General features: G+C 46.9%; 1 protein-coding gene across 8 annotated transcripts in view; it reads left to right on the top strand.

Annotated features, from left to right (window-relative positions):
* The window catches only part of ALS2CL (ALS2 C-terminal like), an 82,412-nt gene that overhangs the window by 24,712 nt on the left and 43,092 nt on the right, over positions 1 to 14,608 (top strand). For all 8 annotated transcript variants that reach the window (XM_075922969.1, XM_075922971.1, XM_075922970.1 and 5 more), the window contains 3 exons: positions 6,465 to 6,573; positions 9,240 to 9,432; positions 11,066 to 11,131. In XM_075922969.1, the coding sequence (XP_075779084.1) occupies positions 6,468 to 6,573; positions 9,240 to 9,432; positions 11,066 to 11,131 (365 nt within the window). In that variant the 5' untranslated portion in view covers positions 6,465 to 6,467. The remainder of the gene's footprint in view (positions 1 to 6,464; positions 6,574 to 9,239; positions 9,433 to 11,065; positions 11,132 to 14,608) is intronic.

Raw genomic sequence — 14,608 nt, 5'->3', positions numbered from 1 at the left:
CAGCTAGGACTATAACAGAATTTTAAAAAGAGCTACATAAATTCATGGAAGTTAGGTCCATAAAAGGCTATTAGCCAGGGGATAAAATGGTGTCCTTGGCCTCTGTTTGTCAGAGGCTGGAGAAGGATGGCAGGAGACAAACCGCCTGATCATTGTCTTTGGTCCATCCCCTCTGGGGCACCTGGTGCTGGCCACTGTGGGCAGACAGGATACTGGGCTAGATGGACCTTTGGTCTGACCCAGTATGGCCGTTCTTATGTTCTTATAATAATTGTAACGGTTCCACGGTTACATTATGAACCCCCTTTTAACAACCCTAGTGCACAGAAAGGCGGATGCACAGATTTTAAAGTGCCTTGATCTGCAGGTGACCCAGCTCCGTGCGCGCTTAGCGGGAGCAGATTTCTACAGTGTGGGCACATTGGGTGTGTCTAGACTACAGGGTTTTGTTGACAAAGGTGGACTTTTGTCGACAAAACTATACCTGCGTCCACACTGCCTTTGAGTTAGGTCGACATAACGTCGACAAAACTCAGCAGCTTTGTCGACGTATGTAAACCTCATTCTACGAGGAATAATGCCTTTTGTTGACAGAGTTCTGTCGATAGAAGGCATTATTGCATCTACGCTGTCCTTTGCGTCCACACAGTTATGTCGACAAAGCAACTTGCTTTGTCAATAGAACTGGATGTAGTCTAGACGTTCCTTGTTGACAGAAGCTTTGTCAACAGTATCTGTTGACAAAACTTCTGTCGACAAAACAGATGTACCCATTGTGCCCGTGGTATCTCCATGGATGCAGCAAATGGACAAGGGAAAAACAAGGGAGTCTTGTGATTCTGCTAACCAACGGGACCCCTGGAGCTCTCTGGGGAAGTTCAGTCCTCCTCCGTTACTGCCAGGCTGCAGTTTTCATTCGGCTTTCGCATGAGAGCACCCACACAGGGACCTGTGTTTGCCCTCACCCATGGATGGTTATCTCCTATCTCCCGCTCTGACTCAGAGTCAGCCTTGTTCAACAGGCAACCGAGTTTGACCTCTCTTCAGCATCCCCAGTCTCTAGCCAAACAACCGAGGCAGTAACATTTGCGGATGATGCTAAACTGCTCGAGAGAGTTAAGACTAAAGCAGCCTGTGAAGAGTTTAAAAGGATCTCAGGAAAGTAGGAGAGTGGGCAACAAAATAGCAAACGAATGTGAGTGTGGATGAGTGCATAGTAAGGCACGTTGGAAAACAGAATCCCAGCTATCCATACAAAATGATGGGGTCTAAATCAGCTGTTAGCACGCCTGAGAGGGATCTTGGAGTCCCTGTGGATAGTTCTCTGAAAACATCCATTCCATGTGCAGCAGCAGTAAAAAAAGCAAAGTTAGGCATCATTAAAAAGGTATAGAGAATAAGACAGAGGATATCTTAATGCCTCTGTATAAAACCATGGGACGCCCACAGCTTGAATGCTGCTTATAAATGGGGTTGCCTCATCTTTAAAAAGGTGGAAAAGGTTCAGAAAAGGGCAACAAAAATGATTAGGAGCTTGGAACAGCTGCAATATGAAGAAAGATTAAAAACTGGGGCTTTTCAGCTTAGCAAAGAGGAGACTAAGGGGGGATACGATAGAGGTCTATAAAATCATGACAAATGTGGAGAAAGTGAATAAGGAAAAGTGATGTACTTGTTTTTATAATGTAAGAACATGGGGTCACCAAATGCAATGAACAGATAGAAGGTTTAAAACAGACAAAAAGAAGTTTTTTTTCACTCAGTGCACAGTCAACCTGTGGAACTCCTCGCCAGGAGATATTGTGAAGGCCACGTTTATAAGAGGGTTCAAAAAAGAACCAGATAAATCATGAAGGCTAGGTCCATCAATGGCTATTAGCCAGGATGGGTAGGAATGGCATCTCTAGCCTCTGTTTGTCAGAGGCTGGGAATGGGTGACAGGGGAGTGATCATGTGATAATTCCCTGTTCTGTTCATTCCCTCTGGGGCATTTGGCTTTGTCCACTGTTGGAAGACAGGATACTAGGCTAGAGGAACCTTTGGCCTGACCCAGGCTATGTCTAAACTGCACGCCTTTTTCGACAGAGGCTTTGTGGACAGATACTAAAGCCTCTGTTGAAAAAGAGCGTCTAGACTATGATCAGTATTGTCGAAAAAGCAAGCTGCTTTTTTGAGAGGGCGTCTAGATGCTCTCTTTCGAAAAAACACAGTTTGCATGCAATAGCGCCTTATTTTGAAAGAGTACTTTCGAAAAAAGGTGTTATTCCTCATTTACCACTATCGACAAAACGAGGTTTACCACTATTGACAAAACTTCCGCATTCTGTTGACTTACTGTCAACAGAACATGGCGGTAGTGTAGACACAGGTATAGTTTTATCGACAAAAGGCCACTTTTGTCGACAAAACCCTGTAGTCTGGACACAACGCCAGTCTGGCCATTCTCATGTTCTTATGTTTGGAATGGGTCCCATATGAAGAGAGATTAAAAATCCTGGGGCTTTTAAGCTTAGAGAAGAGGAGACTAAGGGGGGATAGGATAGAGGTCTATAAAATCATGTCTGGTGTAGAAAAAGTGAATAAAGAAAAGTTATTTACTTTTTCCCACAATATAAGAACTAGGGGTCACCAAATGAAATGAAGAAGCAGCAGGTTTAAGACAAATAAAAGGACGTTTTTCTTCACTCAGGACACAGTCAACCTGTGGAACTCCTTGCCTGAGGATATGGTGAAGGCTAGGTCTTTAACAGGGTTCAAAAAGAGCTAGATAGATTCATGGAAGTTAGGTCCATCCATGGCTATTAGCCAGAATGAGTAGGAATGGTGTCTCTAGACTCTGTTTCTCTGGAGGTGGGTGACAGGGGAGGGGTTATGTGAGGATTCCCTGTTGTGTTCCCTCCCTCTGGGGCAGTGTTTCCCAATTTTATTTGGCCACGGAACCCTTTTCAACTTAAAAGAATTTCAAGGAACCCCTAGGGTTGCCAGGGAAAAACGGGGGAAAAAAAAAAAAGACCCACCAGAATCGGTCAAGCAATAAATAAATAAATAAAAAGCTGCAAAATAGACTCTGTCTCTTTAAAAGGGGGGGAGTGCCTCATTCTCGCAGAACCCTTACTTTCACTTTGCAGAACCCCAGGGTTTCGCGGAGCACCAATTGGGAAACACTGCTCTAGGGCATCTGTCATTGGCCACTGTTGGAAGAGAGGATGATGGGCTAAGTGGACCTTTGGTCTGACCCAGTCTGGCCGTTCTTATCTTCTTATGTCTGGGCTTGAGCCAACAGAACAGGGAAATCAAGTGGAAATTCTGCCTTTACTTCATGATGCGTCAGTAGATCATGCGGCAAAGCAAGCTCACATATCCTGTATGTTGCATCAAATGCTGCTTGAAATGTCTACTGAATGCTGGATTACTTAATAAGTGACATCAACCCATGGCTGTGAATCTGAGAACTGAAATTAGTAGGTAGCCTTCCAATGAAACACTTGGACTTTCTTGTTTGATGACTAAGGGGGGATATGAGAGAAGTCTGTACAATCATGACTGGTGTGGAGAAAATAAGAAAGAGGAGCTATTTATTCCTTTCCTATAACACAAGAACTAGGCGTCACCAAATGAAATTACTAGGTAGCAAACAAGAGGGCGGTGCCCATGAATGTTCATGATACCATCGACATGTGTTGTCAGTCTTTAAAGTGCTACCAGACTATTTGTTGTTTTCTAAAGTTTATCCTGTACAGACTAACTCGGCTACCCCCTGAAGAAACAAAAGGAAGTTCTTCATGAAGAGCACAGTCAACCTGTGGAACTCCTCGCCAGAGGATGTTGAGAAGGCCAAGACTATAACAGGGTTCAAAAAAGAGCTAAATAAATTCATGGAGGACAGGTCCATCAATGTCTATTAGCTAGGATGGGCAGGACTGTAACCCCTAGGCCTTTTTTTTTTGGTCAGAAGCTGAGAATGGGCTAAAGGGGATGGATCATTGTTGGTAACTGTTCTGTTCATTCCCTCTGGGGCACCTGGCACTGGGCACTGTCAGCAGACAAGATACTGGGCTGCATGGACCTTTGGTCTGAGTCAGTGCGGCTTTTCTTATGCTCTTTGGAAACAAAAATGCTAGCGGCGTGGATCAGAAATGTGCCTGGGATTAGGAATGTGGGAGGGAGTCCGGGCTGAGAGATGGTGGAGAACAAAGCATGCAGAGCAGAGCTGGTTTGAAAAGTGCCTTTTCCTCAAAAATCGGAAATTTCTGTCCCTTTCAAAAGGTCAGATTTCAGCCTTTGTGTTCTCTGTGGATCTAGCAGACTGCTTGCCACAGCCATACCAAATTACAAGGAAAAGTAAACAGGCATACACCAGCTATTTTGCAAGCTAATCCGGATTAAGTAAAGCACTTCTTCCGAAAGTTACAAAGCACTCAAGGGCTTTGATGCAGCGATTAGCTTGGGATTTTGGAGCGCTGGGTTCAATTCCATGCTCTGCCAAAGCTGACTGTGATCTTAGCCGAGCAGTTGAGACGAGATTGTCACAAGACCTAAAGAAAATGTCTAATTGATGTTCAGTGGCGCTTAGCTGGGAATGAACCTGTTTGAGCACTTAGGGAAATTTTCAACTGCACCTAAACACCTTTAGATGGCTGGCTCTTAGTTTCTTTGCCACTCTGTAAAATGGGAATGATAATATTTTCCAAGTTCATGGAGATACTAGGAGGATGGTGAAGCACTCGGATGGGTTCCCTCAGGAGGGGGTGGAATCTCCATCCCTAGAGTTTTTGAAGTCTGGACTTGACAAAGCCCTGGCTGGGATGATTGAGTTGGGATTGGTCCTGCTTTGGGCAGGGTGCTGGACTCAATGACTCCTGAGGTCTCCTCCAACCCTGTGAGACTAAGATGTTGAATTTATCATCACATGGTGGTCATATTGTGATAATAGGGGCCATGTAGGAGATCTACATGAGTAGGATGTTCATCTTCACAGACAGAGGCAGTGGAATAAATGTACATAAAACCAAAAATGTTTAAACTACAGTCTCCTTGCTGTCCTTGTGACATTTTTCACGTCCAAATTGAGGTTCCTTAGTCCCCAACGTGTGTGCAGTCTGGAATAGGGATGTTAAAAAGTGGTTAATTGACGAGTCGAATAGTTGATGGAATTTCCAGCAACTACTCGACTAGTCGATAAGCACTTTCGCATTCCTCCTTTGAAATGGAGCCCCTCTGGGGCTCTTGTACATTTCAAAGGAGGAATGCGGAACTCCGCATACCACCCGGGGCCAGAAAGAAGTCCAGCTGACTTTGCGCTTCACGCAGTTGCCTGCTTTGAAATGTACAAGAGTCTCCATTTGTGCATTTCAAAACCATGGAACCTAGAGTACTGACCCAGGTTCTGGGGAAATGCCGTGCGGCACCTGGAAACAGATGCGGAGTCCTCAGCTGACCCCAGGCTCCATGGCTGCCCCTTTGAAGTGGAGGGATCAACCCCCCAATGGAGGGATCGACCCCCCACATGCTTGTGTGAGCCAGCTTTTTCAGGCATTCACACTGGGTGCATGACCTCCAATGCTACCCAGTTTCCTAACCCTGTAATTTAGGGAAGTGAAGTGACCTCAGCTGTCACAGAGAACCTCAGAAAACAATCTTGTTTTGTAATCTTGCTTACAGTGGCATGTTGATATGAACAGTGGCTCCAAACCACATGCACCATGCTTTTCATTTTCTTCACTGCTTGGGTTCTTTGCACTGCCGCTCTTTCTGACAGCAGCTAGCAGCACGTGGGTTCGTAGATTTTTCCCCCTTTCTGTTTAAAGAGGAAGCAATCGGGATTCAAGGGCTGGCCTGTTCACGTGAACGCCAGCATGATGACACAAGCGTTTCCGTGATGCTTTGCATTTGTGAAGGAACGGGGATGGATGGAACCGGACTGTCCAAACACTGCCAGGGCAATCAGATTGCTCCCTTGGACGTGGTCTGAACAGCTCGTGTGGTGGACGGCTGGGTGGCCGCGTACAAAGTATTTTACTGGCAGAGGTGGTGAATTGAAGCTCAGTGGCCTGAAGCTATTGGTGGCAGACGTTTAAACCGACCATTTCTTTGCTGCATTTTCTTTGGGCATACATGGACTTCCTTCTGGAAAGCTAATCTGCACTTGGAGAATGAATTCAGCTCAAAGCCTTCTGAAAGCTCCGATGCTGGTTGAGGTCGTGGAAAGAGGCAGCATGGTCCGTTGACAAAGGCAGGGGTCTGAGGATCCATGTTTGGAGGCGGGAAACTGGGCTGTGCATCAAGCTCTGCCACCGATCTTGCCGTGTGGCCTTGGTCAAGTCACCTCACCTCCTTTGTGCCTCCAGTTCCTCCCCTCCCTTTACCTATTTACATTGCTCGTTTGGGCAGGGAGCGTCTCTCGCGGCGTGCGCAGCGCCAAGCACAAGTAGCGTTCTCGACCGTGCAACTTTGTTTGCCCCTAGGACATGTGGGCCACCGAAGCGGCAGAATCGCTCCTACGGACAGAAGAAACCTTCTTAGCATGTCTGGCCCGGATCGACACCATCGTTCTCAAGCCCCTGCTCCAGGCGGGTAAGCCCACAGAATCTCTACTTCCTGGCATCTGATGGGTGGGGCCCTTAGGCCTTCGCGGTTACAGGTGTCTACGGCACAGAACGGACTGAGGCAGGCGTATTGGAAGGCGTTCTTGACTGGGGAAATGAGGGGAAGAGGGCACCAGCTGAGGAGGAAGGGCACCAGCTGCTGGGGGATGGTAGAACACGACTAAAATAGCCGTGTAGATGGGAATGCAACGGGGGGTGAGGAGAGAGTGGTGTGTAGGGTATCTACTCAGGGTAATACTCACACCCTTCAGCTGTGTCCACACCCTACTTGCCTTGCTCTCTCCACTGCTATTGAATCCCATGCGAGAGGTGCTCCCCTAGGCCATGCTGCCGAGGGTTGAGTGTGGTCATAGAATCATAGAACCATAGAGCTGGAAGAGACCTCAGAAGGCCATCAAGTCCAGCCCCCTGCTCTAGGCAGGACCAATTCCAACTAGATCAACCCAGCCAGGGCTTTGTCAAGCTGGGACTTATGTCTCTCCTCTAGACATAAGATCGCACCCCCGAGGGCAGTTTCCTTGCTTCTACCACAGATAATCCAGGTTCTAATCGGTGTGAGAACCGAGGCAGGTCCAGAGTAGATTGCAAGCGGGGAGCCTTTCCTGTTGGATCCCCGGTGTTGAAAACCAAACCCTTCCATCTTGCGAGTTGTTTTTTTTTTTCCTGGCCTAGACGAGTGGGCTACGTCTACACTGGCCCCTTTTCCGGAAGGGGCATGTAAATTTCATGAGTCGTAGTAGGGAAATGCGCGGGGGATTTAAATATCCCCCGCGGCATTTAAATAAAAATGTCCGCTGCTTTTTTCCGGCTTTTAAAAAAGCCGGAAAAGAGCGTCTACACTGGCCCCGATCCTCCGGAAAAAGCGCCCTTTTCCGGAGGCTCTTATTCCTACTTCAAAGTACTTCCTTCAAAGTACTTTTTTAAAAGCCGGAAAAAAGCGGCGGACATTTTTATTTAAATGCCGCGGGGGATATTTAAATCCCCCGCGCATTTCCCTACTACGACTCATGAAATTTACATGCCCCTTCCGGAAAAGGGGCCAGTGTAGACGTAGCCGTGGCGTTCTAACCATTCTCCCCCTCCTTTGTTTAACTTATTCAATTGCTGTGCCCCCTCTGTTAGGCCCTTGATAAGGATGGCTACCCCGCTGTGAGAAGTGGTAGCGCCCGATCCTTAGGCGGGGGAAAGGGGTGTATCAGTGCTGCTCCATAGAAGTCAGTGACGCTGAGGAGCTAACAAAGAGGGCTTAGACAAGCTAACCACCCACCCTGCTCTCTGTGGGATATCGCAGAGGCACTGTCCATGGGTCTATTGAGGAAATGCAACCCATTATATATTTGAGGCAGTCTGCCTGACTGCCTGTCTGTCTGTCCAAGAACTCCTCCGAAGCGGTAAGGACTAGGCCCTCCAATTTTGGTAGGCAGCTTCCTCTTCTCATAACTTACAGCAGGGCTACTAAACACACAGCTTGTGTCCTGCGGCCCGTTTGTTTGCGGCCCACGGTGCGGTTTGGGTTTACACGGGGATCAACACGCGACCCGCGGGTGGGAGCCAAAACAAAAAAGGAGGCAATATAATGGTCTTTTGTTGCTATGCATTTTAGTAGTTAATTTCCTGGACTGTCATTGCTCATTAAAAGTGCTGTCATATGGGTGGAAATCGGGTCAATATTGCGTTTTATTAATATCAGCCGAAATGACACAAACGAGGCCTGCCTTAATTGTCGTATTCATGCCCGTTAGCGGGAACGACGCTATTTGCATATATTTGCATACATAGTTGCATGTCTATGCAACCACACTTAAGCTGTGGCCCTCGGCATGTGCTGTGAGTATCCTTGTAGCCCCCGGGACTTCCAAAGTTGAGTAGCCCTGACATAAAGCAAGGTTGGTTGTGCCAGGCCAATGGGCTGGGCCTGGAATGGGATTGCTTCCCAGAAAACCAAACGGCAAAGAGACTGAATCACCAGGCAGGTGAAAGGGGCAAATGAAAGGAGCTGGCGGAGGGCACCCCTCTCCCCAGTCTGGGATTGCCCCAGCCCTGAGCCCCCCACCGCCCAGGGGGTGTTTAGAGAGGGCAGCGGGAGCTGACGCTCCCCTAGCCGGATTGCTTGCTGTGTCCCTCAGTCAGGGAGCGAGGGGAAAGTGCCCAGTTTGCTGCATTCCTCACTCTGGCTGGGGACAGCAGGGGGCAGATGAACCAGGACCAGCCTCCCCACAGGGCATACACCCCTCCCCATGGCCGCAGTAACCATGGAGAGGTGCTTCTCACCAGACCCCAACCTGTTGCAGTGAGAGAGGGCTGAGGTTGTCCCCTGTCCCTGGCAGCCTCCATATTGAACCCCTCCTCCCCGGCCCCACCCCAGAGCAAGGATTCAAATGCAGCCGGTCGATTTTTATTGCGTTTTCCAAAAAAAAAATCTCCAAAAATGAATTGGGTTAAGGACCCGAGCTACATCGGGTACCCCTTCTAGTACCAAACCATGCCCTGTAACATATGTCTCCCAGAGACTCCTTGGGCACCATCATCAGATCCTGCCTCAGGGAGGGGGACTGGGCTGGAAGACTTCTCGAGGCCTGCATGTCTGTCCTACTCTGACCCTGGGCTGTCATCTCTTCTTCGCCTCTTTCACAGAGCGCAGTGAGCAGAAAGGAAAGGGTCACTCGAAATTGTTGCTGCTATTGAACGACCATTTCCACACGCTCTGGGACCTGACAGAAGAAAACTACCGGGCCCTGAAACAGAAGGTCAGCATCTCCGTGTCCCTCTGCCTCCAAGACCTCTACATCCTGTGGAAGGAAGACCTCTTCCTCAGCAGCTACATCCAGTAAGTACAAAAACTCTGCGGCGCAGGCAACTGGCGTACACCTAGGATCGTGAGTTGTTGTTCTTTCTCTTGCTGTGCCCTGTGATTTCTTCTGAGAGGTTTAAGAGTGACACTTGTCTTCTGATGCACACCGATATTTGGATTTTGAAAGGGATGGAGGGTGGGGGATCAATGTTCCCCCTCATTTTTCCGTCCACCATCAGATTTTTTCCATCCATGTGTTAAAATCAGGAATAAGGGATCTTCTGGAAAAGGCTTTATTTTCCGAATGATCCCTGTCTAGACTGGCGCTTTTTTCCAGCAAAGCCCCGAGCCAGAAAAAAGCGGCAGCCATGCTCATGCAAATGCAGCGGGGAAAATTTAAATCCCCACTGCATTTGCAATTCCGACTTGGCTAATCTGCATCCTTTTCCAGAAAAGGGTGCCAGTGTAGAGACAGCCAGGTTGTTTAGGATCAGGATGGGAGGACTTAAGTACAGATTCTGTGTTGGCAGAGGAGGGGGAGAACAGCGAAGAGGTGAAGCAAGCAGACCTCACTGGGGCCTGAGTAGAAAAAGTTACATGTGACAGCCATTTGAATGCAACAAGAGTCAAAGCGATTACTCCTATGCAGGAGTGTTTTCAGGATTGGGCTCTGGTGTGTGATAAACACTGTTAAAATCTGGGAACCGTTACTCCGGCAAGGAGTTCCACAGGTTCACTGTATGCTGTGTGAAAAAAAAACTTCCTTTTGATTGTTTTAAACCTGCTGCCCCATTCATTTAATTTGATAACCCCTAGTTTTTGTCATGGGAATAAACAAATAACCTTTCCTTATTCACTTTCTCCATGCCTGTCATGACTGTATAGACCTCCACTTAGTCCCCCTTTTTCTAAGCTGAAAACTCCCAGTCTTTTTAATCTCTCTTCATAGGGCAGCCATTCCAAACCCCTCATCGTTTGTGTTGCCCTTTTCTGAACCATACCAAAGCAGAGACCCGTAGGTTTAGATCACAGATCTGGGGTTCAATCCCAGCAGACAAATCTTCCAGGGCTGTCATGAGTAAAGTGGGTCTGAAACTACTTTCTTGGTAAGCAGCCTGGTGGGGGATGTTCTCCACTAATAATCTCCCAAAGGAATTTAGACAAGGCATAATATAGGGCAGGGTTTCTCAACCAGTGGTACGAGTAACCTTAGGGGTACTCAAGAGAAGTCTGGGGAGGGTACATCGACACAGCTGAAATTTGGAGAAAACTGAATTTTTGTTGTAAGTTTTACTGTGCTTTATTATTTTTGTACTTTTCATACCCAAATATTTCATCATCCTCCCGGCTACGATTAAGTTGTTTAAATAAATGTGTTGCAATGGTAGGAAAAAATTGTTTGTGTTTGAAAACTGTAGATACGAGGGATACTTCTAATTTTTAAAAAGGGGGGTACTTTATAAAAAGAAAAGCTTGAGAAACACTGATGTAGGGAACATGGGGGGGAGGAGATAGTCTCAGGGCTTAGTTTCCATCTCTGACGCCCGGAGAAAAAAGGTGACAGACACAAGAGGCTTTTCAAATGAGCCGCAAGATTCTCCCTGGGCCTTTTGAACCTGTAAGCTACACATTGACCCAAACTCGGGCCTCTCTTTCTCCTGACTGACAGGTACTTCGACACCTTTGCAAACTGCGTTGCAGCCCAGGGCTTTGACCAGGCAGCCAAGCACAAAAGGTGAGTGGCTTCGGGCCCTCCAGTCTGCTGAAAGGCTGAGGAAACAAACTGTTTGCAGGAGGAAAGGGGACAGGCGTAAAGCAGAACCGGGAGCGCCCTGGCTGAGGAGAGCAGGCAGCGCTAGCTAGGAAGACAGCACCTCGTCGCTCTAGTTGCCCAGCCAGAGTGCGAACGGGCCAGCGCTGTGGCGGTCTGCAGTGATCTCTGTCGCATGGCTCTGTGGCGACCTGGCAACCATAGAATCATAGAATCATAGAATAATAGGACTGGAAGGGACCTCGAGAGGTCATCGAGTCCAGTCCCCCGCCCTCAAGGCAGGACCAAGCTCCGTCTACACCATCCCTGACAGATGTCTATCTAACCTGTTCTTAAATATCTCCAGAGAGGGAGATTCCACCACCTCCCTTGGCAATTTATTCCAATATTTGACCACCCTGACAGTTAGGAATTTTTTCCTAATGTCCAATCTAAACCTCCCCTGCTGCACTTTAAGCCCATTACTCCTTGTCCTGTCCTCAGAAACCAAGAGGAACACATTTTCTCCTTCCTCCTTGTGACACCCTTTTACATATTTGAAAACCGCTATCATGTCCCCCCTTAATCTTCTTTTTTCCAAACTAAACAAGCCCAGTTCATGAAGCCTGGCTTCATAGGTCATGTTCTCTAGACCTTTAATCATTCTTGTTGCTCTTCTCTGCACCCTTTCCAATTTCTCCACATCTTTCTTGAAATGTGGCGCCCAGAACTGGACACAGTACTCCAGCTGAGGCCTAACTAGTGCAGAGTAGAGCGGCAGACTGACTTCACGAGTTTTGCTTACAACACACCTATTGATACAACCTAGAATCAAATTTGCTTTTTTTGCAACAGCATCACACTGTTGACTCATATTCAACCTGTGGTCCACTATGACCCCTAGATCCCTTTCCGCCATGCTCCTTCCTAGACAGTCGCTTCCCATCTTGTATGTATGGAACTGATTGTTCCTTCCTAAGTGGAGCACTTTGCATTTCTCTTTATTAAACCTCATCCTGTTTACCTCTGACCATTTCTCTAACTTGCTAAGGTCATTTTGAATTATGTCCCTATCCTCCAAAGAAGTTGCAACCCCACCCAGTTTGGTATCATCTGCAAACTTAATAAGCGTACTCTCTATCCCAATATCTACATCATTGATGAAGATATTGAACAGTATGGGTCCCAAAACAGACCCTTGAGGAACTCCACTTGTTATCCCTTTCCAGCAGGATTTAGAACCGTTAACAACAACTCTCTGACTACGGATATCCAGCCAATTATGCACCCACCTTATCGTGGCCTTATCTAAGTTATAGCAAAATGCAGGACAATGTAGCACTTTAAAGACTAACAAGATGGTTTATTAGATGATGAGCTTTCGTGGGCCAGACCCACTGCCTAGTTTATCAATAAGAATATCATGTGAGACCGTATCAAATGCCTTACTAAAGTCTAGGTATATGACATCCACCGCTTCTCCCTTATCCACAAGGTTCGTTATCTTATCAAAGAAAGCTATCAGATTAGTTTGGCATGACTTGTTCTTCACAAACCCATGCTGGCTATTCCCTATCACTTTATTACCTTCCAAGTGTTTGCATAGGATTTCCTTAATTACCTGCTCCATTAGCTTCCCTGGGACAGACGTTAAACTGACTGGTCTATAGTTTCCTGGGTTGTTCTTATTCCCCTTTTTATAGATGGGCACAATATTTGCCCTTTTCCAGTCTTCTGGAATCTCCCCTGTCTGCCATGATTTTTCAAAGATCATAGCTAAAGGCTCAGATACCTCCTCTATCAGCTCCTTGAGTATCCTGGGATGCATTTCATCAGGACCTGGTGACTTGCTGACATCTAACTTTCCTAAGTGATTTTTAACTTGTTCTTTGTGTATCCTATCTTCTAAACTTACCCTCTCTCTGCTTGTATTCACTGCGTTAGGCACACCTCCAGACTTCTCGGTGAAGACCGAAACAAAGAAGTCATTGAGCATCTCCGCCATTTCCAAGTTTCCTGTTACTGCTTCTCCCTCCTCACTAAGCAGTGGGCCTACCCTGTCCTTGGTCTTCCTCTTGCTTTTAATGTATTTATAAAAGGTCTTCTTGTTTCCCTTTATGCCTGTAGCTAGTTTGATCTCATTTTGTGCCTTTGCCTTTCTAATCTTGTCCCTGCATTCCCGTGTTGCTTGCCTATATTCATCCTTTGTTAGTTGTCCTAGTTTCCATTTTTTATGAGACTCCTTTTTTATTTTGAGATCGTGCAAGATCTCCTTGTTAAGCCAAGCTGGTCTTTTGCCATATTTTCTATCTTTCCTACACAGCGGAATTGTTTGCTTTTGGGCCCTTAACAACGTCCCTTTGAAATACTTCCAACTCTCCTCAGTTGTTTTTCCCTTCAGTCTTGCTTCCCATGGGACCTTACCTACAAGTTCTCTGAGCTTATCAAAATCTGCCTTCCTGAAATCCATTACCTCAATTGTGCTGGTCTCCCTTCTACCTTTCCTTAAGATCATGAACTCTATTATTTCGTGATCACTGTCCCCTATACTGTCTTCCACTTTCAAGTTCTCAACTAGTTCCTCCCTATTTGTTAAAATCAAATCCAGAACAGCTTCTCCTCTGGTAGCTTTTTCAACCTTCTGAAACAGAAAGTTGTCTCCAATGCAGTCCAGAAACTTATTGGATAGCCTGTGCCTCGCTGTGTTAGTTTCCCAACATATGTCTGGATAGTTGAAGTCCCCCATCACCACCAAATCTTGGGCTTTGGATAGTTTTGTTAATTGTTTAAAAAAGGCCTCATCCACCTCTTCCACCTGGCTAGGTGGCCTGTAGTAGACTCCTAGCATGATATCACCCTCGTTTTTTACCCCTTTTAGCTTAACCCAGAGACTCTCTACACAGCTATCTCCTACATTCATCTCCACTTCAGTCCAAGTGTGTACATTTTTAATATACAAGGCAACCCCTCCTCCCTTTTTTCCCTGTCTGTCCTTCCTGAGCAAGCCGTACCCTTCCATACCAACATTCCAATCATGCGTCCCATCCCACCAGGTTTCTGTAATACCAATGATATCATAGTTGTATTTATTGGTTAGCAATTCCAGTTCTTCCTGCTTATTACCCATACTTCTCGCATTTGTATATAGGCATCTAAGATACTGATTTGATCTTGCCTCCCTGTTGTGCCCTGACCCTCCTTTCTCCTTGCCATTATAGGCCGTAGTCCCCCCCATTTCCAACCCATCTCCCAGTCCCGCACATGCAGCACTTACCTGTGGGCTTTGCTCATCTGCCCCCGACAAACCTAGTTTAAAGCCCTCCTCACAAGGTTAGCCAGTCTGTGTCCAAACAAGGCCTTCCCGCTCCTGGTGTCAGTTAAGGCCACAATGCCGGGTGATGCCTTATCCAGGGGCGGGGATCCTTTTTCCAGTCACTGACCCACAGAAAAATCAGTCGAGGA

The sequence above is a fragment of the Pelodiscus sinensis genome, chromosome 2, assembly GCF_049634645.1.
Source record: "Pelodiscus sinensis isolate JC-2024 chromosome 2, ASM4963464v1, whole genome shotgun sequence".
Taxonomy (NCBI): Eukaryota; Metazoa; Chordata; order Testudines; family Trionychidae; genus Pelodiscus; species Pelodiscus sinensis.
Note: the sequence above shows the minus strand (reverse complement) of the source record. Positions and strands in the feature narration are given on the sequence as shown.